This window comes from Erithacus rubecula (assembly GCF_903797595.1).
Source record: "Erithacus rubecula genome assembly, chromosome: 4".
Taxonomy (NCBI): domain Eukaryota; kingdom Metazoa; phylum Chordata; class Aves; order Passeriformes; family Muscicapidae; genus Erithacus; species Erithacus rubecula.
The window spans coordinates 28,139,726-28,165,453 of record NC_136686.1 but is presented as its reverse complement, the minus strand read 5'-3'; the positions used below and the strand labels follow the sequence as shown (position 1 = coordinate 28,165,453).

General features: G+C 37.3%; 1 protein-coding gene across 1 annotated transcript; it reads right to left on the bottom strand.

The window, feature by feature from the left end:
* Positions 1-2,765: 2,765 nt before the first annotated feature.
* Positions 2,766-25,728, bottom strand: NEDD1 (NEDD1 gamma-tubulin ring complex targeting factor). The gene is made up of 16 exons (XM_079305235.1): positions 25,699-25,728; positions 25,584-25,626; positions 24,459-24,602; positions 22,542-22,636; positions 21,076-21,192; positions 19,800-19,940; positions 14,622-14,851; positions 13,467-13,668; positions 12,274-12,460; positions 9,606-9,737; positions 9,390-9,431; positions 8,741-8,964; positions 7,864-8,008; positions 7,393-7,549; positions 5,070-5,136; positions 2,766-4,374 (listed from the first exon to the last, which is right to left on the bottom strand). Exons 3-16 carry the CDS (start codon positions 24,592-24,594, stop codon positions 4,270-4,272), a joined length of 1,980 nt encoding a protein of 659 aa, XP_079161361.1. The 5' UTR covers positions 24,595-24,602; positions 25,584-25,626; positions 25,699-25,728; the 3' UTR covers positions 2,766-4,269.

Below are 25,728 nucleotides of genomic sequence, written 5' to 3'. Positions count from 1 at the left end.
GAAATTGGAAAGGAACCATAATAACCTTCCATTATACGAGTCTTGGTATTTTTAGCTAGAATGAGAGGACAAATGGGGAATTCAAGAGAGAGCTCAAGGCACGAGCATTTGTTCTGCAACTCACATACGACAGAACTAAGGGAGAGAAATATTCTGCTAGTAAGAGCAACAGAAGCTTCTACTACAAGAGCACATCTCCCTCCAAAATCATGTCTGCAGCTAGGCCAGTGGCTACATGGGACGACTGGTAATACAAAGCTGGGCAGTTGTTTCAGAGAATTCCTGTTCTAGTACATGGTGCAGAGTAGATGGCTTCTGGCACTCATCGGCCAATTTCAGAGCCCCAAGCCAGACACTTAGAAAATTCTAACATGATTCAGCCCCAAAACATGGGCATTACTGTTTAAGCTGTAGCAGCATTTGAAGGCTTGAACTGGTTCAGCATAGACACAGTCCAAAATAAATAGGGTAGTTGTTGCTTCACCAAACATCTTCAGCCATGCCACATTCTTGCTGGAAGAGGGAATGCTGCTTCCTATTTGAGTTCAGATCTGGATGTTTTAAGTACTAATGAGACTAAGGAATAAGTATCAGCAGTAAACACTTCTCTTTCCTTCATTTTTAGTCAGCTACTATTTATATCCAGATGAAGAGAATAACCTGTAAGTTTCTGCTGATTTAGTGGACTCTTAACTTGCTCTCAAAATCAAGTGCCTTCTGGACCAAGAAGGGGGTGGGGATGATTTCTGGATCATCACCCCCCCACCATCTAAAAAATACTCTTAATAACCCAGTTTATTGAATATGCACTGCCTCAAAAGTTTCTCTGTTTATTTTGAAGATACTAGGTATGCATTCTAGCTCTAGGATAGCTATCCATACAAAAAAAAAAAAAAAAAATCTCATATAAGCAGCTAATTTTAGTAAAAGTGGTTATGTGACAAAAAATGTTATTAGCAACTGCTGTAGACAGCATACTAGATATGACATTGTCCCCATCTGAAGGACTGTGGCTGCCAAAAGCAGCTAAAAAGAGATGTGCTTTCCATGACTTTTAAATAGGTATTGAGTACGAGTTAAGTTTCCCTGTCCTCCAGCTGTGCCAGACAAATATGAAAATGTTTGTACTTCCTTGGCTAGAGAGAGACATCCAGAATCACAGTTAATTTCACAGTTAATCCTAAAAGCACCTCAGAATTTTTCACTCTTGTCCCTCTGGCCTTGTAACTTATCTTTGCCAGTGCCTGGCACAGGATGCTTAAGGAAGAGTTTCCACAGCTGAGAATTTGTTCATCAGCATTGCCCAGATGCATGGCCAGAGATGATGTGAAAATGGCTGTACTCAGCCTGACCAGAAGTGCAACTCTTGAAATGCACCAGTAATGACACAGACATACAAGTGCACTGGTGGGGAAGCACAGACACAGCACCTGTCAGCCTTAAGCACTCAGCACTTCACTAATCAGATCTGTTACCTGTACATACAAATAATCTACAACCATTTTGCATCTTCAGTAAGGAATGGTACAGTTTGGCAATGCAGTTTGCAAAGCATGTTCTTTCTTCTAGTATGCCATGTTCCTTGTGCAGGAGGGGCAATGTGCAACTTCCAGATTCATCCTTGTGATTATGAAGATTACAGCATGTGTATCAGGAAGTGGTGGACTGCTGCCAGGAAGTAAGAACACAAAAAGTCTGTATTTGCATGAGAGAAGGGAATTTTAACAATTAAACATCTCTAAGTTTAACATGAAAACGACGGAGGATGTCTAACTCACTAGGAGCTTAGGAGACAAGATTATTCCCCCTGCCCAAAACATCCAGCTGAACATGTTTTTTAGCTATGAACTCTGGCATGACTGTAACAGTTTTCAAATTGGAAGGGGGAACTGCTCATCTGTCCTTTACTCCAAGACCATGAGGTATTGTGAATAAATCTGTGGGAATGATTGGATGCCATGATGATGGCATCCAAATGACTGGATGCTACACAAAGCCACAAAGGCAGAAGAGAGTTTACTCCAAAATTTGAGGTAGATGGTGCCTGATGAGGCATAACAATTATAACAGAGATTATTCTCTTTAATAAGCAGGTCACTACAGCCTTTTTTTTTGTCAAAAATGTTAACACAAGCTTTATTTTAACATACAAATCAGATTGTATACAAGGCAAAACATTCCCTAGTGATAGGCAGAGTGGGTCTCCACACACCAACTGTATGCTGTGCTACCACTCACACTACAGCAATCCTGAGATATGGACAAAAGCCCTAAACATCTTTTAATCCACTTGGGAATTAAAACATTATACACTTCAGAGTCAGGAAAACAAATTACCTATAAACAAAATATCCAAGATAATGGTCTAATTCCCTGCTGTCATCCAGGTTCACCAGCAAGAGCACTTGAACAATTCAAGAGATGGAAACATGCAAGGTTGCTCCATTAACACTGGAAAGCATACATAGAAGGATGCCAAGATATTTTTGCTACCTTCAACTACTACTGTATTCATGAACTGTGTGGTCTATGTGTCAAGCTTACATATCCTATGAACTTACCAAAGAGTTCTCTACACTGTGTTAAGTTAGTAAAAAAAAACTCCAACGTTCTTTGCTTCCTTTCAATATAAAGTTATATGTGATATAGAAATATTTTTAAAAGCTTATAAAAGCAGTAGAACTACAGACCTTTAAAGCCATTTCTCTAATATTAAAGGCTAATTGAACACCCTCATTTTGCTACAAGACTGTGTTTTTCATTAAATTACATCAAAAAAAGGAAGTATCTTTTTAAAAAGAAGTCATAGGTAAGGAAAAGTTAGAGACGTGTTTGGAGTTTTCTTTAGTTTTGCAACATATAAAAATAAGTTACACTATATATTATGGCTTTCATTTATTTATCTACTTATTTAGTAGCAGTGTCATCATGGATTTAAACACTAGATGTAAATAATTAACCTGCCATGTTCTTCAGACTTTCCTTGAGTTTTGAAATTGTGTACAGAAAAAAACTAATATCAGAGGGAAAATTAGGAATCTTCCAGAAAACCTTAAATAGCAAGAAGCACCTGTAGAAAAAGGTTTTCAGAGAATTTTTAACTCAATTTATAATTTTTATTTGATTTTTAAAGTAATTTAAAATTGAAGTTTAAAATTTAAATTTTATCTTCTTGGCTAAGTAAAGGCCAAGCCAAATATCCCATGCACTTCAATAGTCAGGACTTCCTACTGAGCTTCATTTCAAAAATGTTTACATACCAGTATGATACTGTTATGTTACTTAAGTAATGATGGCTCTTTAATGGTTGTTAATAATACAAGGTAATAGATTTGGTATGCAGCTATCTGAAAAAGGCCACAATAGTGCTAAACCAACATGACTCAAAACTGCAACACAAGTGCTCAATATTTAGTGTTGTTCACTACCAATGCAAGGAGAGGTTGGGTGCTTGAGTCAGACAAAGACTTCAATTACACAGTGATGTATTATTAATGGCTATATTGTTAATATACTTACATTTTGAGGGCTAAAGTCACATTCAAATTGGACAAGCTATGACAACATTGAAATACATGTAAATAAAGAGAATTCTAGATTCATAGCCAAAGTAGTAACAAAAAAAATCTTATTGTGTAGCATTTGCAAGAAGAACTTACAAATTCAATAAGAAAGATTGTGGCACCAAATTTGGGAATATATTCAAGCTCTAGTTTTACTCAGGACAGAAGAGTTGCCAGCTGAATAAACCTAACTGACAACTATACTTTCCAGCTCTTTGTAAATAAGGCTCCATGTTGTGCAAAAGAGGAGCTTTTGTTCCCCTTTTTCTTTAAGGAAAGTATCTGAAAGGCAAGCTGTAGTGATTGTTTCTGCCAGCAGTAGAATAAAGCAGCAGATAGAAAAGTAGGTGTATGTATAAAAAAGTTTTTACAGTAAAAGCATCTGTCCTGGTTCATTTTTGTTTATGAAAAGGCACTTTACATATTGCTAAAACTCCAATAACTTACTTGTCCTTTGAGTTTTTCTGTTAGAAGGCTGCAATGCAAGGTAGTCAGCATGAGGATGCAAATGTTCTTTATACAGGCCTATCTCCCACAAATTTTATAATTACACATAGTATCTTACACTAGTTATTCAGAAGAATAGATTCATGTTCAAAATAGTAACAGGTCTTCAAACAATACTTCAGTGATGACAGATGATCTGTCAGAGACAATACACCACCTGTAGCGAGTTCACACTAATAAAATTGGCAATGTAAATCTTTCAGAAGTGAGTCCTCAGTCTTTTGTTTTCCTCTCGGAGTCTCTCAATTTCAGCTACTAAGCTTTCATTTACAGAGTATCTTTCAAGTAAAGCGTGCATTTCATTCTACAGAAAAGAAAAAAGTCCCAATCAGTAGTAATAAAGTTAATAATTCCAGTTTTATCCTATTGGCTTTCATATTTCTTTTTAAAATGAAATAACATAGATAATTCTGTTTTTAAAAACTTTTGATAAGAAAAGTAAGATTTTTCCTTTTATGCTGACATACAGTATTTTGATCATTAATACATTAGTGAATATTTTATCAAAGGATATTTTGGAGCTCTTCAGGATGAGAATCTACTTTTGCAGATTCCATTAAAATGCTCAGAACCCAGACAAGGTCTTTTTAATGCAGATCAAAAGAACAAAGATTCATAAAAAGGTAAAGCTAAAGAAAAGAGAATAGCTCAGTATACATGCAGTACCTACAAGTGCAGCTTTCTATTTTAATTCCATCTATCTTCTCCTTACCCCAGACTTTGGCCCTTTCCAAAGGACAGCTGAATTTGTTTATAACTCTTGAAATATGGAATTAATACCTACTCAAACCCTATGTTCCCTTTATTAAGCAAAGAAAAAAAGCAATTTAACAAATTCCCATTCATACTTTCCCCCTCCTTCACATGAAATTTTCCTTTTCTTGGTCTTAATAAACAAAATACATTTTCAATTTTGAGAGAAGATGGCATGCCTTGGTATTACCAAAACTGCATTGGTAAAAAACTGAATACATTTCCCATCATGGTCCTCATACATACCAGCTGCATATGGAATTGCTTGATCATCTCCACTTGCAAATTCACAATATCTCGATGGCATGATTCTCTGGGGGAAGAATTACAAAAGGAGGATGCTTAGAATCAATTTAGGAAGCAGTCTCTCTCATACCCTCAGCACCCAAAACTCCACAAATCCTCACCTTCCCTCTCATCAGAAGTCTAGAAACCCTTACAACATGAAACATAATTCTCTTATTTTAGAATATTTTTTATTTTAGAATACTTTTGTTAGTGACTCAAAGTTTTGACATTGAATTTCATAAGTACCATTTTTTTCAGCACGTAAGAAGACAAAGGACTTTTCAGTTTAAATATATACAATATATATTCTCTCATTTTTACCATTCAAAGCTAATTTTCAATCCCTTGATCACAAGCACTGCAGAGGAAGACCTTTACCTGTACTTGAAGATACACCTTTTCAGTACATGACTTTCAACAAGTGCCCAAAACACCAACTGTGGTAAGTGATATATTATTCTCAAACCCATGGAATAATCCAGACTAATCTACCTAAAAAGCAGTGGCAGTGCTGTCTGCAAAGTGGACATGAATTTGTTAATTCATGGACAACCATTCCACACTATAAAAACCATGCTTCAAAATAGCTTCTGATCATGACATTAATACACCAGCTCCAGGAGATGAGGAAGAACAAGAACAGCTCACAGAAAAGCAGGCAAGCTTCCTGAACAGTGCAGCACAGTGCATTTGTCTGGGACTGAGTATTGTGCTATGGGTACCACTGGCCTGACAAAGTAAGGTATTCCTTAAGTGGACACACAAAGCTCTCACTTCATTTTCCTTTCCATACACATATAGCAAATCCAAAGGGAATGTTCATTTTCTCTTTCCACAGATTACTGTGCTACAGAACTCTTACTGGAAGCAATCTTCAAGTGTATAAAGTGTAGATGCCAGCTAGCATTTTATAAATCCAAAGATGCAGGCTATCTCCCAAAGACAGGGAGATCAAGAAACAAACATCTTTTTGGAACCAAATTAATTATATATTATTCCTGATCCTTTCCTGAAGGTCCATGGTTTTTCTCCCCGTTACTTGAAGATGAATGAACATCAGGAAAGGAAGATAAAAATCCTTTCCTCAGATTCCAGCAGGTGAAAGGTTATTACATCAATGGGAAGCTTACAATAGTTCCCTTCCCTCTTACTGACCCCACTACTTACAATCTTTTATGATCAGTTTAAATGTATCTCCAACTTACAACTGGGAGAAGAGCCAGCAGAGCCTTCCAGCCACTCTAGAAAGTATAGGCCAGAGGAGAAACACAATATTTAAGGCTCCAGATCTCAGGTACTTGAAGTAAAAGACTGGCAAGCATAACTTCTAACTCTAGGATGCCTGAACGCAGACTTTAAAGGAAACACATCTGCAATACATAGTCTGCATTTTAACTTACAGCAATTACAGGTTTTCAGATGTGTGTTTACTGCCGAAAAATTACAGGGCAGTTTTATCATATTGTATTTATGTAGAGACATTAAATAACAGTCAGTGTATTTTTTCTGTTGGCAGACACAGAACAACAATCCTACACAGACCTACTAAGCTAGTTTTGCTCTGCTTTTTGTCATCAAGACAGGAGCATTTCCCCATCCAGTAATTCTTCTCCATCATTTCCATTCAACCTACTTCATCTTAAACACAGTTTGGGAAGTGAACTACTAAATAAGTTTCTCTTAACTTCTTCACCTCCTTCAAACTCCATTCTAAAGAGAACTGTGCTAATTTGACTTCTTTCAAGACAACTGGAATGTTGGTTAGATACCCACAAAGTAAGCTGACACCGACCATCACTTACAGCACAAACATTGTTTCAATGCAGCAGAAACACACACACTCTTGTTTTACCTTACACATGCCAAGGTAACAACAGTCAAAGCCAACACAAGTCAACTGGCTATGTCAAACTCTCCTCACTGTCAACTTGAAATTTCTCTTGCTGAGATAGGGAGATGAGCAAACAGGGAAAGAAATAGGTGCAAGGCTTCAGGAAAGAGCAGAGACCTCGCTACGCAGACTAACTATATTTATCATCTGAGAAATATTCACTCATTCTGGAAACGTCAGCGAAGTCATATACCAACAGCCCTCAGAGGCATCAGTCTAATTAGTCATCAGAGCTACTAAAAGCTAAGTTTCATACCTAGATTTTCAAAAATAGGGCTATAAATAGTGTAATTCTCTAATCCAAACAGAAAGTTGCTTGAGCAGATGCTGCAACACCTAATTAAGAAATGTATCACTGAAAACAATGACACTCTACAGGAATACCAGTACCTGAAGTCATCCATTGTTTCTTGTATCATATTTTGAATGAAGTTTATTTGAATTGCTGTCAGAGGTGCATTTGGTCTGCTACTCCCAATGGTTTCTACTATTTTTTCTGACAATGAGCTTGCAACTCCAGCAGTGACAGGTGATGTTATCTTTGAACCTTTACAATTGAAAATAAAACACTGAGAACCCTCAAGACAAATAGAACCCCCTCATATACTGCATTACACTGATAGATTTTTTAAAATATTTATTTATTTAATTAATTTTACTTCAAAGACTGCTTGGTATTAAAAAAAAAAATCACATTTAGAAGGAGTCTTTTCAGAGACAACTAAAGACATTCTGGGAAGGCTGGCTCAATCTGAAGAATTGAGATCAGATGTTCTTTTTAAATGCTAAGTCCATTTAATCAGATTTCACACCAGTTTACAACCAATCACACCTAGAACTGAGTCAAAATTATCAACTTACTTTTTGAGGTAGTACCATTTACCGGTAGATCATATGCAGGATGGGTCTGAATATTCTTCCTAAGTTTCTCATTTGCATCAGGAGTAGATGATGGTGGAGAACTTAAAGTTACAGGTTCTATGCTTGATAAGCTTGATTTCAAAACCTGACAACAAATATTTTTTTTATTTGAAAGATGAAGTCTACTTGCTACAATTGTCTAATTGCACTTGAAGACTAAGTTTTCCAAAATGCACTTTCAAACATTGTTGCTTTTAGCAATCTGTTCAGAAATACATGCTTTTCATTTCCTAGCAAGGTAGCTGAAAAACTGATTGCTAGAACATTCCAAATTGCCTAAAGTGGGCACACAGAAGCAAGTGCAAAAGGTGGGGGCCTCTAATTTTCACATCACAAATGTTGTGACTAAGTTGTATCACTCCTAACAAACTCAGACTTCTCAAGAGCAATACAAAAGTAGATAAACTCTGTGCAGAGACCTATCAAAGACATCTCAAGAAAAAGAGATATATCAAGAAAAAGAAGGAGACAGAGAACAGGGAAAGAAAAAGGTGGAATTGACCTAACAAACAACAATCAATCATACTGGTGCAACCATCTAGTGATCCTTCTTGATTTTCTAGAAAAATCAAAATACTCCTTAGGCTACCTGTTTTGTTTCATGAGAACTTATGCAATCTGATCTTATTCAAGACAAACATACATTTATCTGTCATTTCATTATCTTCCATTCCACCTAAATCATGTAAGGTTTTACAGATTTGTGTTAATAGTGTGTGAACAGAGTTGAAAATAAAATCAGATGGGGCACTACTCAGGATTTCTTTCTTCAAGCAGTAGTATTCTGTCAAGATTGTAAAATGAATAATAAGAATACCTGCTTTAAGACAGCTTTAGATTCTTGTTTTCCAAGACTTATCTTCTTAGAGTCAGTCTCTGGATGTTCCTCTTCTTCTTTAATTGGTGATCCCACAAGTGCATGTAATGGGCTAGACTGTGTCCCTTGTGCACTGCTGCCCACTGGGTTTCTTTTCACTGGAAAGGCAATGGTTGGCTGTGGGAGAAAATCCAAACCCAACAGGCAGGACTGGAAATCCAGGCCTAAAATGGAAAGGGAAATGTGAAACACACAGATGAATAAACACACACACATACACCAAATACACCCCACAATTAAAATGCCTGCACATTCATACAAAAGAGACTATACAAAAGAAATCACCAAAAATGTACTCTACAAAAACTACATCCTTCTATCTCACTTATGGTGCTCCCATCCCTATAAAAGTAATACAACATGAAAAGCCTCTGTATATCACTATAAACTGTATAAAGGAAAAAAATCACTTTAGGACCATACTCTTGACTTCCTGTTACCATGTTGTGTCTCTCCATGTGTCAGACTACTTCCACAAAAGTTGTTTCAGTGTCTGCTTGGGTCATTTGTTTGTTTTCAATAGTATGACAAAATCAGCATGTGAGAACTAGCACAGACCTCCAAAGGCCTATCACTGGTATATGCTTACCATTTCCCTGGGGTTCTTCAGTCACTTTATTTGCAATAATATCTACAAAACAGCAGAACACAGATAGATGAAGTGTTTATTTATATCACTGCATCAAGTTCATAATCAAAGACGAATTAAAATATCAATTAGGTGCAACAGTCAATAAGACACAAATGACATTTTGTCACACTACATGCAAATGATGCTCTACAAATTTTAGTATTAATAACTTACCATCTCTGACTGGAGAAAACACATCTCCTAAACTACTTCGACCTAAATCATCAAAATTTTTTAATTCAGCACTTTTTCCATGATCTGTTTCTTTAGATGGAATGACATCCAAGCTGGAACTATGGGGAAAACCTTCAAAGGACAATATCATTCAGTTAGTAACTGACCTTTTCCAAAAATAACATACATTATGACTAAACAATCTCACATCAAGCATGACACTTGAGACCTCCAGTAAGCACTTCAGAACCATCTGCAGATACTGGTTACAGGGTCAATTTTAACTTCCTCATTTGGGCTGTCAACACAGGTACTACAACTAAAAGCTAAAGAGGAGGTTTGTAAAATTGGAGAACCCACTCGTGTTCAGAGAAATTGATATGATGAGTGCAGCAATTTTATGGTGAATCAGGGTAAGTTTAAAGTAGTGACTGCACCTTCTGCTAATAAGGTAACCACATTCAGATGATAAGAATTTAAATTTGTTCTGCAAGAAGAAAAATTTGCTGCACTAGAGCCATTAAGCATTCCAAGGGAAATTATATGAAACACCTTTTTTAAAGCTTACCTAGTGTTAGCATATTCTCTGCTTATTTCTAATATTAGAAAATCAAATCATATATTCTAATATTAAAAAAGCAAGTTTGAGTTATAACTGCAGCAAAAAAAAAAAAAAATACAACCAAACTTGTTCCCAGACCTTCCCTCACTCTACCCTCAAGCCCCATCCCAGCCCCTCACCCAAGCCTGGGGGGGAAAAAAGTTAGCTTTTATATGTGTGGTACCAGGGACAGGTGTCTGAAGAATGGAAGCATATCTTAAGTCCAAAAAAAATCCCCAGTAATTATTCAAATGATAGTTTTTAGAAAGTGAATTGACCTGCTCAAACAACCACCAAAATAATCTTCATAATTTCACAAAATGTTCATAAAATCTGTAAGCACTGCTCTATATGGGATTGCTTGTTGAAGTGATCCAAATATGACTGTGTGGGTGACTGCAATTAATCATGTATTTACATTAAGAGGAATCTGAATCACGTTTATAATTTCACATTTAAATGTATCAATATATTACATTTTTCACTCCTTCAGATGTGTCAGTTGTGACACCAACATAGGATTGCACTTGCTAGTTGAGTAAATACTTGGTATACTGAGTCAAATCAGAAGTGCAGTATCAACCTGTGTGTCAGAGTTTAGAGGATCTATGTGGAAATAGTGTAATGTAAAATTGGGCCAAAATATCTTGTGCACTTTTATCCATTCCCAGTAATCTAAAAGTAGTAAACACACAACAGTTGTAAATGGGAGTTTATAGGAAGTCAAGTTTCTCATCACATTTTAACTTAATTTGTGCTTTTGTACCTTAAAAATACCTGCAACTGAAAGCCTCAATTTTGTTTAGAGATGCTATTAGATTACTTCACTGAATGACCCTTTTTTCTCTGAAGTTAAATCCCATGAACAGATCTAGAAGAAATTCCAGATAAGAAATGAATTTTGTGGTATCTCCTCCATTCCCATTTTTAACCTTAAAGACCCTATCTTCTGGACTATTCAGAGGTCTTTATTTTTAAAGTGAACACTCAAGATTAAGGAAAACTGCTTTGCTTGGCAAATCTTTACTTTCTTAAAACATTTTTTTTTTATGCATGGTCCTCTTTAAGGGGTAACAGCCATTACATCTTCAAATAAAGATAATAAACTGTATGCTTTAACCGAAATAAAATTTTCCACACCATTCAGTAATGTTGATTAGCAGCACTTCTTCCATACACAGGAAAAATTCTACTTCACCTCATACTTCACTGCATACCCTAGGGAGGTCATTAATACACATCCCTATGGATTGCAGTGGCTTATTGCCTAATTACTGTAACTAAATGTATTTCTCCTCCTTTTAAAAGGGAGGGGGAAAGTGCTATTACATTAAAACGGATTGAGGATTGTTTTTCAAGAATCAAACCAACAGATTTCATTACTGATTTGATATTTTCAGAACTCTTGAATTAAATAAAGTTTTAAGAGTACATTTCACACAGTGGCAGTTTTGGAATGCTCAGAATTCTTACAAAGAACCTGTTAATTTCAGAGACACAGATAGCAAGTACAGTTATACAACTAATCATACTTGCAACTATATTTAACATCTTTCCTACCATGTGATACTGGAATCATGCCTCTCACAAAAATACAGTTCAGTTGTCATTTGGGATTTTGGACTAGGCTGCTTTTTTATCCTGTGTTTTCCTCGGTTGGTTTTTTTTTTTTTTTGGATGAGGTCTGTTACTCCTATTTGTTAACAGAATTACAAATCTTTAGCTCTGCATTCCATGCAGACATTGCACCAGAAATTACATTAGATATGTAAAAATAATCTACAAGAAGTCAGAATGCAAGAGATAGTCCCACAATACCACCACAATTTTAAGACTTCATGTGTCTTAAGCTTATACTAGGACCCAATTTACATCCTACAGTGATGTGTTACACAGTGGGGAGGGAAAATAAGTATATGCATGTGCATGCACACACACATACACACAGGACAAAGGACAAATGCCCTTTTCTCAGTGAAATTTTCATACTGTAATGGTCAAAACACCAAACATTGCTTCCATCTTCCACATATGCCAACTATTGTAAGAGCAGGAACACAACATTACCTGTTTTCTCCTGAAAACCTTCTCCTCCCTTATTCTCATTTGTCAATGTAAGATGAGAGGAAACTGTTGCTGATGCTTGAGAGGCAATGTTTTTGATGCCAGTATTTTGAATTCCTCCAAGATTACTACCAGCTTTGACTTCTACTCTTTTTGACACAGGTTTATTTGAAGAACCTGTGAGATTAGACTGAAAACAATTAAGAGAGATTATTATTCCTTCAGCCAGCAGTAAAAATACAAGATAATATACTTTCCTTTTTTAAAACAGTAATAAAAAAAATTCAGTTCAAGTTGCAAAAGTTGCCTAGGAGATATGCCTTTATAAATATGAAAAAAAGGTGTCTTCATGTAACTTCAAAGAGCATGAGAAACATCCATATTATCATATAGATGCTGCAAGGATCTCAACAAGGATAGTAACAATTTAACAGTGGAGTGACCCCACATGAGTCAATTTTGATTGCAATTTTGATTTTAGACACAGCAGAAAAAAGACATTACATTACTAGGGGCTACAAATTTTACAGGTAGTTAATCACTAGAAGCAAGTGTGCTAAAGGAGAATGTATGTGTCAGAGTGGTAAAGAATCCAGCTAAAGGAGAATGTATGTGTCAGAGTGGTAAAGAATCCAGCTAAAGGAGAATGTATGTGTCAGAGTAGTAAAGAATCCATTTCAAAGGTTCTCTCAGTGTCCAAGAATTGGAAGGGTTTCTGGATACAGTAGAGCCTAATTAAGTCTTGGAGAAACTTCTTAAGTCTTCTCTATTATATAATTCACTTCTCCACGGCTTGTATGTGCTAACTAAAGTCCATATACAGGACATACAAAATATCTTCAGATGACCAGCCCTGTGTCTTCTCCCCAAACAGGAGGGCCATTACAGACCTTTCTGCTGCTGCCTACAAATAACTGGAGGTGCCACAAACTGATCTGCAAAGGCAGCATATCCACACCAGAAAACCTGGAAGACTATAACTTCTGCTTATTTCTACACTGAGGCCAGCAGTAGGGGGAATTCCACATTAGCAATGCCTAAAACAGCAGTTAAGACTAAGCAGTTTGTAATTCCTAATTGGTATGATCCAATTATGTTGGCATCTGTAATGCTTAGACAGTGAACACTGAACTATTTTTAGAACTTGAAACTTATACCTTGCTTTCATTAATCTACATATTGAACAATAAAAATACCTTGGAAGAAGTGCTACTGAACTGAAGACGTATGCATTTCACACAGCCTTTGTGAGCAGTAACTGTTTTCACTGGTGATGTCAGTTGTCTTAAGTCATACTGGCAGATCTTTCCCCGGGAACATCCTATTGCCAAAGTAGTACCATCAGGCATGAAGTCTACTGTGGTCAGAGGAAAATCAGCTACAATTGTTGTCAGTAACCTTCAAATACAAGAAAGGACAGGATGAATCTTTTAGAATTCACAAATTGGACTTTTATAACACAGAATATCTGAAAAAAATAAATATATATATATATATATAAGCTTTCATAATTCAGCTACAGGTCAGTAGTTCAACTTCTCCAGTGCCAAGTAAATGCAGTGAACTATTTTAAGAAACAGTGGATTAGGCTTACACTAAGCAGTAACGCTTAACAAGAAAAAAAACTGCATATGCCCCAAAAGACTTCATGGGGACAGGATCACATTGCCTTCTTAACATTATTTACTGCTATCATCACTTGCAGCAGCAATCATACTACATACACCTTCTCATCCTTTAGCTTCCCAATCCTATCAACTCTACCCTTTCCACTGCTCTGGGAAAAACTTCAGGTCTTAGTTTGCATCCTTCTATTACATCCTTCCAAAATGCAAACACTGTCCTGCTTTATTCAGCTGGAATAAAAGCACTACTCATGCTAAAACTAATGTTCCACAAAAACCACATCCTACCCTCCTACTACAAAGTCCCATCACCCATGTCCCATCTTTTCTGCTTTTTCATCCAACATTCTCCTCATCTCAGCAGCTCTGTGCACCTCACTTAACTCTTATCTTAGCTAGAAAAGCAGACAAGCCAAGCTCACATGGCTGAAGATCCCCACAGGCCATCCTGTCCCTCACAGAAGTTAACTGCTCTCTATCAGAAAATCCCCTAACAAGCACTGGACAACATCATCCATAAACTGCACTTCAATTACTTTCCACATGCCTTGGGGTTTTTCAATTGTTTGTTTGTTAACTTAGAAAGCAAAATGGACTATGGGACAGGCTCTCCAATCATTCTGCACTGGGACTGAATGAAACAATGTCATAATTAGGCACATTTTTTCAGTTTATAAAACTCAAATATGGAATCTTCCAAAATCAAAAGGTATTTCATATACTCACTTTTTACTCAAAGTGTCATAGAGAATAATTCTTTTATCCAAACCTACAGTTACAAGCAACAGCTTATTGACCGGAGAAAAGCAGATTTCTGAGGCTGGTGCTTTATGAGTATTTTCAAAATTATGATATGGGTTCTGGCTATTTACATCCCAGAGAGTTACATTTCCACTGTCAGAAACAGTGCCCAGCAAGGATTTCTTAAAGGATGAATACTTCAAGTGTCGAATAGGCTGAAAAAACAGACATAAAAATTAATTTTAATACCAATATTAAACAGGATATTAAATTATTTTTTTAAAGACACAAACAGATTAGGAATACAAAGTCAAGTACTCTACAACAGCTTCCAACTCTGAAATACAAACAGCAAAATCAGAAAAAAAATACTTTCATATTACAATGCCATTTTTGCTATGGGGGGTAGACTTCATTTTTACTATTAAGGGGTACCATATGAGCTGATCAACAAAAGAAGAAAAAGAAAAGAAGAAAATGAAACTTCCAGAAAAGTTTCTCGAATTTTCAGCAAATATCATGCCTTCATACAAACCCCCTCCCCCCCCCACATGACATCTAAAAATCAGAGGAGTGAAAAGACACATAATTTCACCAACAGGTCTCCTGCCAAGAATGTTAAACTTAATTCCCCTTCATTGACTTGAGGTACTTAGATATCAGCCCATTTGATAAGACACATAGACTCCAAAGTTAAATAAATATGTAGGTCCTGCAGAACAGACTTCAACCTGTGGACTAAGACCACAGAAGAGGATAACAGATGTAGTTTACCACATGCACCAGCCTTGCTATTGCAGAACCAGGTAATCCAGGAATTTAACTTGCCTTTCAGAAAAGGTATTTTGTTTCCACCACATTGCTTCAAAGGATGTTTCAGATGCTCACTACTCTAATACTACAATTGATTTTAGTTATGACCCATCTGCACCTATTCACTCCTGTTACCATTATGCCCTTACACTTAAACAGTTTCCAAACTCCTCAGTGTGCTATCCCCTGTTTTAAAGAATAGCAAGGTCACCCTCCTTCAGGCTTTATTTTGCTACAAAAAGAGAGAGAGTCCCTCAGGACTGCTTTTTCAGCACCATCAGTCTCTTTGCAACTCTCCCAGTATGAATCTTTCTTGAATATGGAAAACTAATATATTTTATGATCCTCAAAATATTTTGCAACAGCAGTAATGTTTCATACATTTTATACCCACCCTGAAATAGCCTAGACAGAATTTTATTTGAGTCTGTTCTAGTGACTGTCATTTTATATTAAGAAACCAAACTCCTTCTTTCCCTTGGGAATTTTGAAATCCTACTCTAATAAGAGCCTCAGTTGTCCCCTAAATCTGGTATCTTGATTTCTACTCTGTCACAATTTTTCCTTCATCTATAGTTTGAATCATGTTTTGATACTAACACAACCCTCTCTTATGGGCAAATGCCCTCCCCACTGGGTTTCATCACAGCTCTACCTACAATCACAGAATCATTAAGGCTGGAAAAGAACTCCAAGACCATCAAGTCCTAGCCTTACCCCAGCACTGCCACGTTCAGCAGTAAACCACATCCCTAAATGCCCAACCTACATGTTCTTTGAATGCCTTCAGGGATGATGATTCCATCACTTCCCTGAGCAGCCTTTCAGAGAAGAATTTTGTCTTAATATTCAATCTAAACCAGTGCAACTTGAGGCCATTTTCTCTTGTCCTGTTCCTTGTTACCTGTGAGAAGAGACCAACCCCCACCTTGCTAGTACTTATTTTTTCAGGTGGTTGTAGAGAGCAGTGAGGTGCCCCCATAACTCCTTTTCTCCAGGCTGAACAACCTCAGCTCCCTCAGCTACTCCTCACAAGACCTGTGCTCCAGACCCTTCTCAGTTTTGACCCTACTTCTTCTATCATAAGCACTACTGAAAATATCGAGCAAGACAGATAATGAAAGAAAATACTTGATTTATCAATATAATGAGTTTCTTACCTATCCTATCTAGTATTTTCTCACAAGCACTGAATCAAGTACCTTACTCAAGTCCAGTCCAATGAGTGCTCTTGTATTTTATTTGCCTGAAAATGCTCTCAAAAAGATATTGTTTTATTCTGGCATAGACCACACCACAATGCACTGTACTGGCCTTTATCCTATTTCTGTCTTTAACTTAATTTTAAAGTAGATATGTGCTGCTTCATATTCTTCCAGCATCATTTCCAGCACTTGTATTGTGTGCCTTGCTGGAAGCCACATTGCTTCAACTTGCTTTGAAGAGGTGGCACCTTCAGCTGCATATTCAAACAGGAATGATTACAACTCTTCATCACTAATACAGTCCTCTGCTGATCACAGTTTTACCATCATTTTTCTGTTTGTTTACATTGAAAAAATACTGAGAGATTCAGGAGTAACATCTTTAACTACAAACAGGATCTACATGGGAAATATTCCTGATCCTCACAGCTCTCTCCATCTCTAAATACCTTCCTCCTTACTGCCCTGGCATCTGCTCATATTTCATTTTCTCACTCCTGTACTTCTGCCCACCAAGATTACTCTCTTCTAGCTCTTTTCAAATCTCCCTTGCTATCCTACCAAGCTGGCCATTTCCTTTTCTCCTTTATCCTTTAAATCTCACAGGTCTGGGCAAGTTCTCAATTTTCTTTCATATGCCTACATTCCTCCTATTACCAATTGCTCCCCACTTTTAGCTTTAAAGCTGATAAACTTTTTACTATATGGAGTGGCCAGAATCCATCACACTCCTTTACAAATCAGCCAGCTGTTCAAACAGCTAAACTAAATCCTGTTGCTAGGAGAATTGCACCAGGCAGTCAAGACTTGAACAAACATTTTATTTTGAAACAAACCTTAATTTCTCCTCACAACAGCAAGCAGATAAGAATCTGGTAGTCTAAATGAATGCCAATAGCACAGACAAATTATGGGATCTGCAAACAACTCTGCAAGAACTGAATTCTAATAAAACATAAAAGGTGTTGTAAATTAAAATCAATTAGCAGAATGTAGGCCAATGCTCCTATGAAAGAATTTTGTTTAAAGTCAGAGAAAGCACTGCAACCTTGGGCTATTCTATTACTTGTAGAATCTACACAACATGAGAAATTAACTGGCATGGAAACTACATTCCATCATGCTGAATCAAACACAGACAAGCTAAAATTTACAAGGTTAGTTAGACTTCACATTCCTCAATTCTAAAAAAAGTTACTATGGAGTGGTGACCCTTCCTAAGTCAGAAAACTAGCACCAGGATCAAATAGGATAATACACTGTTTATCTATTCAAGTTTACTCTCAAGGAAATCTGGCCCTAAACTGTAAATCAAGTAAAGGCTTTTTAAATCTAACAGAATTACACAAGTCTTCAGATATTTGTTTCACTGCAGAATCAATTCTCCAATTAAAACTCAAAACAATAATAAAGCCATTTCTGCACACAAAAGTAAAGAACATTTTTAGGATCAAAGACAAGTTGATAAATAGAGACATCCAACTAGCCAACTCATTACAAAATCATAGCTCAATTCAATTTTAAATTAAAACTATAATCAAATAACTGCCCTCACTAAGAAAATGTTATAGACCCTTCAAAATGTGAACAGGAGCTCTTTGTTTGCAATTACTCTAACACATCAAATAGTTTTATCCATCCTAAAGGTCACTCAGCTTTGCAGCAGACTTCTTGATTTCATCTGACAAAGTAGTTATTCACAGCATATCTCTTATTCCTAATCACTTTCTGGTAGAAAGAATTGAATATATCAAACAGGTTCATGCAAATCATCCTCACAAGAATTTCATTTTTCAATTAACCAGCAGCATAGTCCCAACTCTGAATATTAACCTCAGCTACATAATCCAGCCACAGACCTCCCTACAGCTCCTGCCTCACATCCACATTCTTCATAAGATCATAACAATCAAATCAGAAAAATGACCTGACTATACAGATGGATTTTTAAGATCAAGCCAAGTATGAAGTACAATTTTGCTTCAATACAAGTCTGAAACTGGTGATGGATCAGACACTACATACAGCATCTAGGAGCAGAGATAGTTTAAATTTAACAGAGATTTTTCATCAGAAAGTATACTATAATTCCTGAGATGCTATGAGATTGTATGAGATTTTTCACCACGTTATACTGTTCATGCAGGACAGGAGAAGAATTTAATTTGACACTATCTGCAATCTACGACTGAAAAAGCTGTTGCAGTAACAGAAAAGGAGTAAGTCACAACTTCAGCATTCCTTGCAACATTAAAGGTCAGATTTAGGACCAAATCAACAGTTCTGCATCCCCTAGGCAGCTCCTACCTCGGTAAAAGTGATTCAGGAAAAAACTAAAGCATGCCTAGAACTCAAACACATGGCTATCCATAAGACAACTCTCACTAAGAGCACACATTGGAATTTCCAGTGGGACAACACAGCTCATTTACTACTGCAAATGCTCTTATATCAAGGGAATTTCCCTTCTGATCCCCACTAATTCTTTAATATCTTTTGAGTCTGCAGAAAGGAATTGCAGTGGCAAACCCTACCAAGGTTCTAAAATAGTACATATGCTTTGTATTTGCCTTGTGCACAATCTTCCTTCAAACTAGTTCTCCCAAATACTAACTAAACACCTAAGTAGGCATTAAGATAAAACCTCATTACTTTTCTCTTTGAGCAGCTGTGCAATTTTAATCTCCAGATTAAATAAACTTATTTCCAAATACAGATCTTGTATCCACCCCTACTGTACAGACAGCTTTGAGTAAGTTAGAATCCAGGCTGCTTGGTCTTTGCCCTCTGCAACAATACACATTGAGTGGTGAACTGAAATGCTGCTTTCGTTTGTAAAGACAACTGTGCTTTCATCACTCCCAAGACATCTAAAAGTTTGTTCTTAAGGAGCCAGTGTCTAACAAGTAAAATTTGTTGTCACCTGAATGGAAAAAGAGGCACTTGAGCAACATGCATTTTGATGCTACCTAGTATTTAAGGCTATAATGCAGAGAGTGGTCAGCTTTCTCCTTTCCTTAAGGGCACTCTTAAAAATTAAAATGAAACAGAATACCAAAACATAAAAGCTCTTGTTATGTACTTTCAGTTTCTAAAGGCTGCAAATTAAGCTTAGTACCTGAAAGGAATTTAACACAGAGCCTACCTGTCTGCTGCCAAAACCAAAGGGACTACTTGATAAATTGGTAGTAACACTGTGCAGGATGATTTCACCACTCAAAGATCCAGAAACAACATAGCCATCATTCCAATTATATGCAACACATGTGACTTCATCTTTATGCTCCTGTGGGAAAGGGAAGTTAGAAGGAGTGTTAAAGACATTCTCACTAATTTAAAAAAAAACTTCAGCTTTTTTTTTCTGACCTCCTGTAAAATTTTAAAATATTTAAGAATTTTTAGGGAATATCACAGCCAACAGCAGCAAAACATACCAAAGATCAACCATAACCACTCTCTGATTGTTTCCATTAGGTGGTTTTAATAAATTAGTAAAGATGATCACATAATTATACACAATATTTTAAAAAGACCACCACAGAGATATTTACCACAGGTGTTATGAACATTTTTTAAAGTGAAGTCTCCCAGAAACCAGTGATACCTGAATTTACTTTCTGTTAACCTGATGTACTACTGACAACTCCCCCTTCTGTCATTTTTAGCACTAATACATATATTTACCAACCAGTTTTTCAGTACAGTCATTTGCAGTAATGATACTGTGTATAATGAACACGTTATTTTTCCCCTATATTTCTACACAGGGCAAGACAATTGACTACTTCTAACCCAAAAGTTAGGTATTTAAAGTACTGTATTGGCTACCTAGAGGTTTTGTTTCCAACTCTAACTCCAAAAGACCAAGAAAAGAAACGTTAAATCAAAGCTGAAGTTTCATAGCCTCTTAAAACAGTGGTGCTAAGTAAGGGCAAACCATCTACTGAAGACATCTGGGAAAGACACTAAGTCATCCTACATTTCATGGATGATAAAAATGTTTCAAAGAATTCATACTGAATCAGTTAGAACACAAGCATCTCCCAGTTTTGCATAACATTAGTTCTACTACAGTATTCCACAAATTCAGAAGTATTTTCTCGTTCAACATATCAGAAACAGCAATTACCTGGAATGCAACTCCCCATCAGATAACATCAATAAAAATTTGTAAAATAAGAAGTCTATTGTGCAAACTTAAACATATATTATTATACTCTGAAAATACCAAGTTAGCCATGTTTGTTAAATTTGCTATTTACAGCACATAAAAAACACAACTTGAACAAGACCCAGATGTGTACTAGCTCCTATCAGTGACCTTCCTCCTACACACACCAGACTTAGAGAAAGTATATTTTTTACAGCTGGCAGCAAAACCTGGGAGTGGAAAGCTACACTACTTCCTCAACCAAATTTACCTTTAGGCTGCGGTAAATCTTTCTGGACTTCAAATCCCAGATATGAACTGTGTTATCAAGGCCTCCACTGATGAGAGATGAAGAACTAGAATTCAAGCTCACACATGTCTGTTTTGCCTAAAGGAGAAAGAAGAAAAAAGTAAACTAATTAGGGGATTTATTCAAATCTACTTCAAACACATGTTTTTGTTTTCATCAGCACAAAGAGTCCCACTGACAGATAGACCTATTCATACTCCACAGCCTTTTCCTAACAAAAGGCATTTAAAATCAAGTCCAGTTTGGACATACATTTAATATACCTTAAAACATAAATATATTAATTAATAAACCTTTAAATACTCACATTTCCCTCTACCCATTTCAAATTTTTTCCTCCAATACACATTTTCCCTTTAAATTATAGCTCTGTAAAGTGCAATCATAGTATTTTATTCAGGTACTAAGGTTTTTTTTAAAAAAATCCTAAATTAAGGAGGAAAAACTCTTTAGAAGAAAATCAAGAAGTCATCTAAGTTACATACTTCACATTCCCTAAACATTACAGGGAATATTATAGCAGCAAATCTCATAGTTCAGTTAAGTGATTTTTTTAAAATAATCACTGAAGTACCAGTTTTTGAAAAAAAATGTCAATCTTAATGACAGGTCTACACTGAGAACAAATTATTATTCAGTTCCATCACGTTGAAAATTCACTTTTAAGTTCTCAGATTTGAGTGAATAAAAAACAAGTCCATCTAATTATTGACATGATAAAATTGCAAGGGATTGCATTAGTTATAGACCAGATTTAGTGAAATCTTCAGGACAAACATTCCACCTTTCAAGGTGTTTGCTTCAGCACCCTAAAAGCAAGGTTTGAACGACTTCTCAGAAAATTTCCTGTCAAAATTAGCATTACAACTGCTATCCAAGGAGAATAATTAGAATGGTTTAGAACACTAACAAGCTATTTAAGTGACATCTAAAACTAAGTCCAGCTTTTTGAAGGGCCACACTTCCATTTAAGGGGGGGAAAAAAGCCTAGAACACAACACAAAATCTCTTGTTTCTTGGAATTTCAGAAGTTGACACACTTATGCTCCAAGAACAACCTCTACAGAGACTCTCATGTTTTCAAGTGCACAATTCATGGGCATGCACAATACTGACAGCTCAAGTTGGAAAATAAAATTCAAACTTGAGCTATTCCATCTCCTACCCATTAGATCACATCTAAACCACTGACTGCCTTATCACATTTGCATAACATCATCTGTATCTTCTTACTGACAGAACTATTTTAAAAGCACTATTGCCCCCACTCTTTATGTGCACTTAACAATACACAAGGAAATGTTTTTACATATGTGTCACAATTCTACAATTCTAAAATTAAATTGATCCCAATATGCCAAACAGAGACACACAGGATACAAAGTGAACTGGGGAAAAAATGAGGGAAAAGCATTACTCATACTTACTCCTTCAGCTATTTCAAAGAGTGGAACAGGTTTGCTTTTACAGCTTGAAACAACTATTTTATCACCAGCAGCAGAAGCAGTGGCCAGGTATCTATCTTTGTCAGAAGTTAAGGAGCATAATTGTAGGATACTGGTGATTAATAAAAGCAACAGGAAGTCTTCCGTATTGAAGTGAAGACAGATTGGCAAAACAGTCTTGAAGGGACCTAGAAAACAGAAACATAAGGCTATTTTCCAAGCTTTCATTAAGAATCTCTTGAATTAACTACAGCCTTTACTTGCCAATACAACAGCAATTTCTTTGATAGACAAGATGAGAAATATCTGCCAGGTATTATTTAAGAGCTCTTTACCACTAAGGCAGCTTATCCAGTCTACAATTCAGCTTCCCCACACCTCCAAGTAAGAGCACCATTTATCACTAGTTCAAAGGAATGTCTGCTGCTGCATAGCAGACTATGGATGTAAAGAATGGTCCTGGTCATGACAAATGTTAGACTACTTCACCATACAGTTTCTAGAGTACAAAGAGCAGTTGGCCAATTTCTCCCACTCTGTACTGAGAAAATAAAAACAAAAGCCCAAAAAGAACCTTTTATGAAACCAAGTATCCCTAACTAATAAGAGCATTTATAGAACTACAGGGAGACTGCATCTGCACCACCACCAAACAAATTGAGTAATCATTCAGTGTTCAGACCAATGCCCATTGTGATTTTGTATTTGCTCATTTAAGAGGAGGACAAGTTAATTGGCTGGATTTAACAAAGAGAACCAGCAGGCAGAGTAGAGCTTGCTACTGCTTTCATTATTTTAAGGCACTTTTGTATAATTTCACAGAACTATGCAGAACCAGAACTAATGCTTTATCCCTAACAAGCTGACAAGTCCATAAAGCAAGGTACTTCATCTTTTCAGTTCTGGGACATGAAGAGACTTTGTAGAAGAAAGCACATAAGACAGACTGTCTGGAGATAAAGTTTACTGAGCACATACAAGTGTGTATGCATATACATGAAAACACTGTATCAGTGTGCTTCAAATTCTCTGCAAGATCCATAGTCAAAACATTAATTTGTGTTCCAGTTGGTGTAACTTCTTTTCTCGTACATTAAGGAAGAGGACATTGAGAATTTGCAGGGCTCAGCTGCTATGTGCCAGCATCCTGTCCTCCTTCTACATCAAGATGAGACACCACCACCTTCTCCTGAGACAGCCATACAAGCCATCCACCTGACAGCCCACTGGCATTTCTCAGATGTTCACCTAACACTTGGCCCCTCACATCATTATCCTAGAACTGGCTTCAGTCAGAGGTGAAAGACCTACATGAATCAGATCCATTTTGATGATAAAACCACCACCATCCCATGTTTTCCTACACAACAATACATTTGTGCTTCCTCTCCAAATGCTACAAGCAATGGAAAGAAAACCAGTGGTTAGAGGTAAGTGAACACTATCAAAGATTAACAGAAGCAACAAGACCCAGGAAAAAAAAAATTCCTCACTATACTATGTAAAGAATTTTACTACACCAGCAGTTGCTTTGCTCAAGCTTGCCAGTTAATTAAACACTGTCTTGAAAGTGAGTATCATAATCAATTACTGAAGAAACAAATGAATAAGCTTTACAGTTGGCAGGCAATTCAGGCATATTACAGCCATTAGAAAAGTGCTGGCTCCCAAAATAAGAAACTTCTTCAGAATTATTTACCATCATGAACTGATTCTACAAATCCCTTCAGCATGGGGAACCACAAAGCACCTTTCAAAAGACACACCAAAGTTTTTATACAAGACTTCAAAACACATCAGGCCTCTGTTTTACAAACACCAGTAATAAAAGGAAAGAAAAAACAACACTGGAATTTTGTACCACACCCACAGAAATATGGCTGAAACCGTAAAGGATACTATTGCTGGCCCAGCACAGTGAACTGACTGGATGTGAGGGTGTATGTGGGTTGAACTGCTCCACCACAGTGAAAGATGAGGAATCCCATATTTTAATGTCATCTCCTGATGATGCAAAACGTACGCTTTCTTGCATGGCTGCACCTGTTTTGGCAGAAATAAATGAATAAATGAAAATATATAAAATAAGAAAACAAACCAGGCAACCTTACAATTGTAAATGGTACTGTTGAAGTTTTTCTTGATAACCACAGCATTTATTTGGAAAGCTAAACAGTTAGTACCGTTCAGCTGCATACACGAGTGAAAGCAGCAGAAACTTCAAGCTTTTGCTACTTGAATACTTGCAGGAAATGCGTGGTTTCCTTTTCACAAAGCCACCCTCTCTACGGCATCAAGAGACTAAAATGAAGCATTTATCTACGCAGTTCACAGCTGCCTACCAGGAAGCCATGAGAATCTGAAGGACCTGATTCCCACCAGTAGATGGGGACATACAAACCAGAATCAAGAATCAAACTGCTGCAGAAGGCTGGCAGTGTGGCACTAAAGGACTCCCTTAAGCGTTCATCTCACCACTCCAAAGGAGACATCCGAGAATCCTTTCAACTAAAGCTCTGACAGCAGAATACAAACGACAATGAGTCACCTTTCATCGCACCTTACAAAACATTACAAAACAAAAACGCCAAGAACAATGTACTGCTGCTTATTTTGATTGGCTCCTTTTATAACTTAAAATCGGTGCCTGGTTTGAAACGCTCTCAGCCTTTTACTCCTGGAAATTTTAAACTATCAACAAACAAGGACTGCAAACTTCCCTTCAGTTGAAAACACAACCAGCCCTTAGCCAAAGTTGGCGGGACGTTTCCACGCAGCTTTAGGCCATTCATTCTTACTGCCAGGAGTGTTAACACTCACAAACTGCACAGGAAACTCAGGGTCCCCATCTGCCTTCACTCGGCACTAGCCCGGGGAGCCGCTGCTCTCGCCTCACAGGCAGTTTGTCTCCCGCCCGCAGTTCAGCCCTGGAGGCCGCGGGAGGAGCCGCTCGGCGCACCCCGCCCCACAGCAACAGCATCGGCATCAGCACCGCCCGGCCCCGCTCCCGCGCTCTGCCCGCACCTGGCCGGGCGGGCACGGGGCCGAGCCCCGCTGCTGGCCCCGCTGCTGGCCCCGCTGCTGGCCCCGCTGCTGGCCCCGCTGCCGGCCCCGCTGCCGGCCCCGCTGCTGGCCCCGCGGGCCCGGCCCAGCGCCGCCTCAGGCTCGG

Bases quoted from the DNA above. Each gene is read 5' to 3' on its own strand.
- NEDD1 (XM_079305235.1), bottom strand. From the start codon at position 24,594: ATGCAAGAAAGCGTACGTTTTGCATCATCAGGAGATGACATTAAAATA. The intron at 19,941-21,075 runs GTAAATTTGGTT...CCTTTCCCACAG, and splicing joins AGATTTACCGCAGCCTAAAG to GAGCATAAAGATGAAGTCAC. The intron at 5,137-7,392 runs GTACTGGTATTC...TTCTTCCCCCAG, and splicing joins GAAACAATGGATGACTTCAG to AGAATCATGCCATCGAGATA.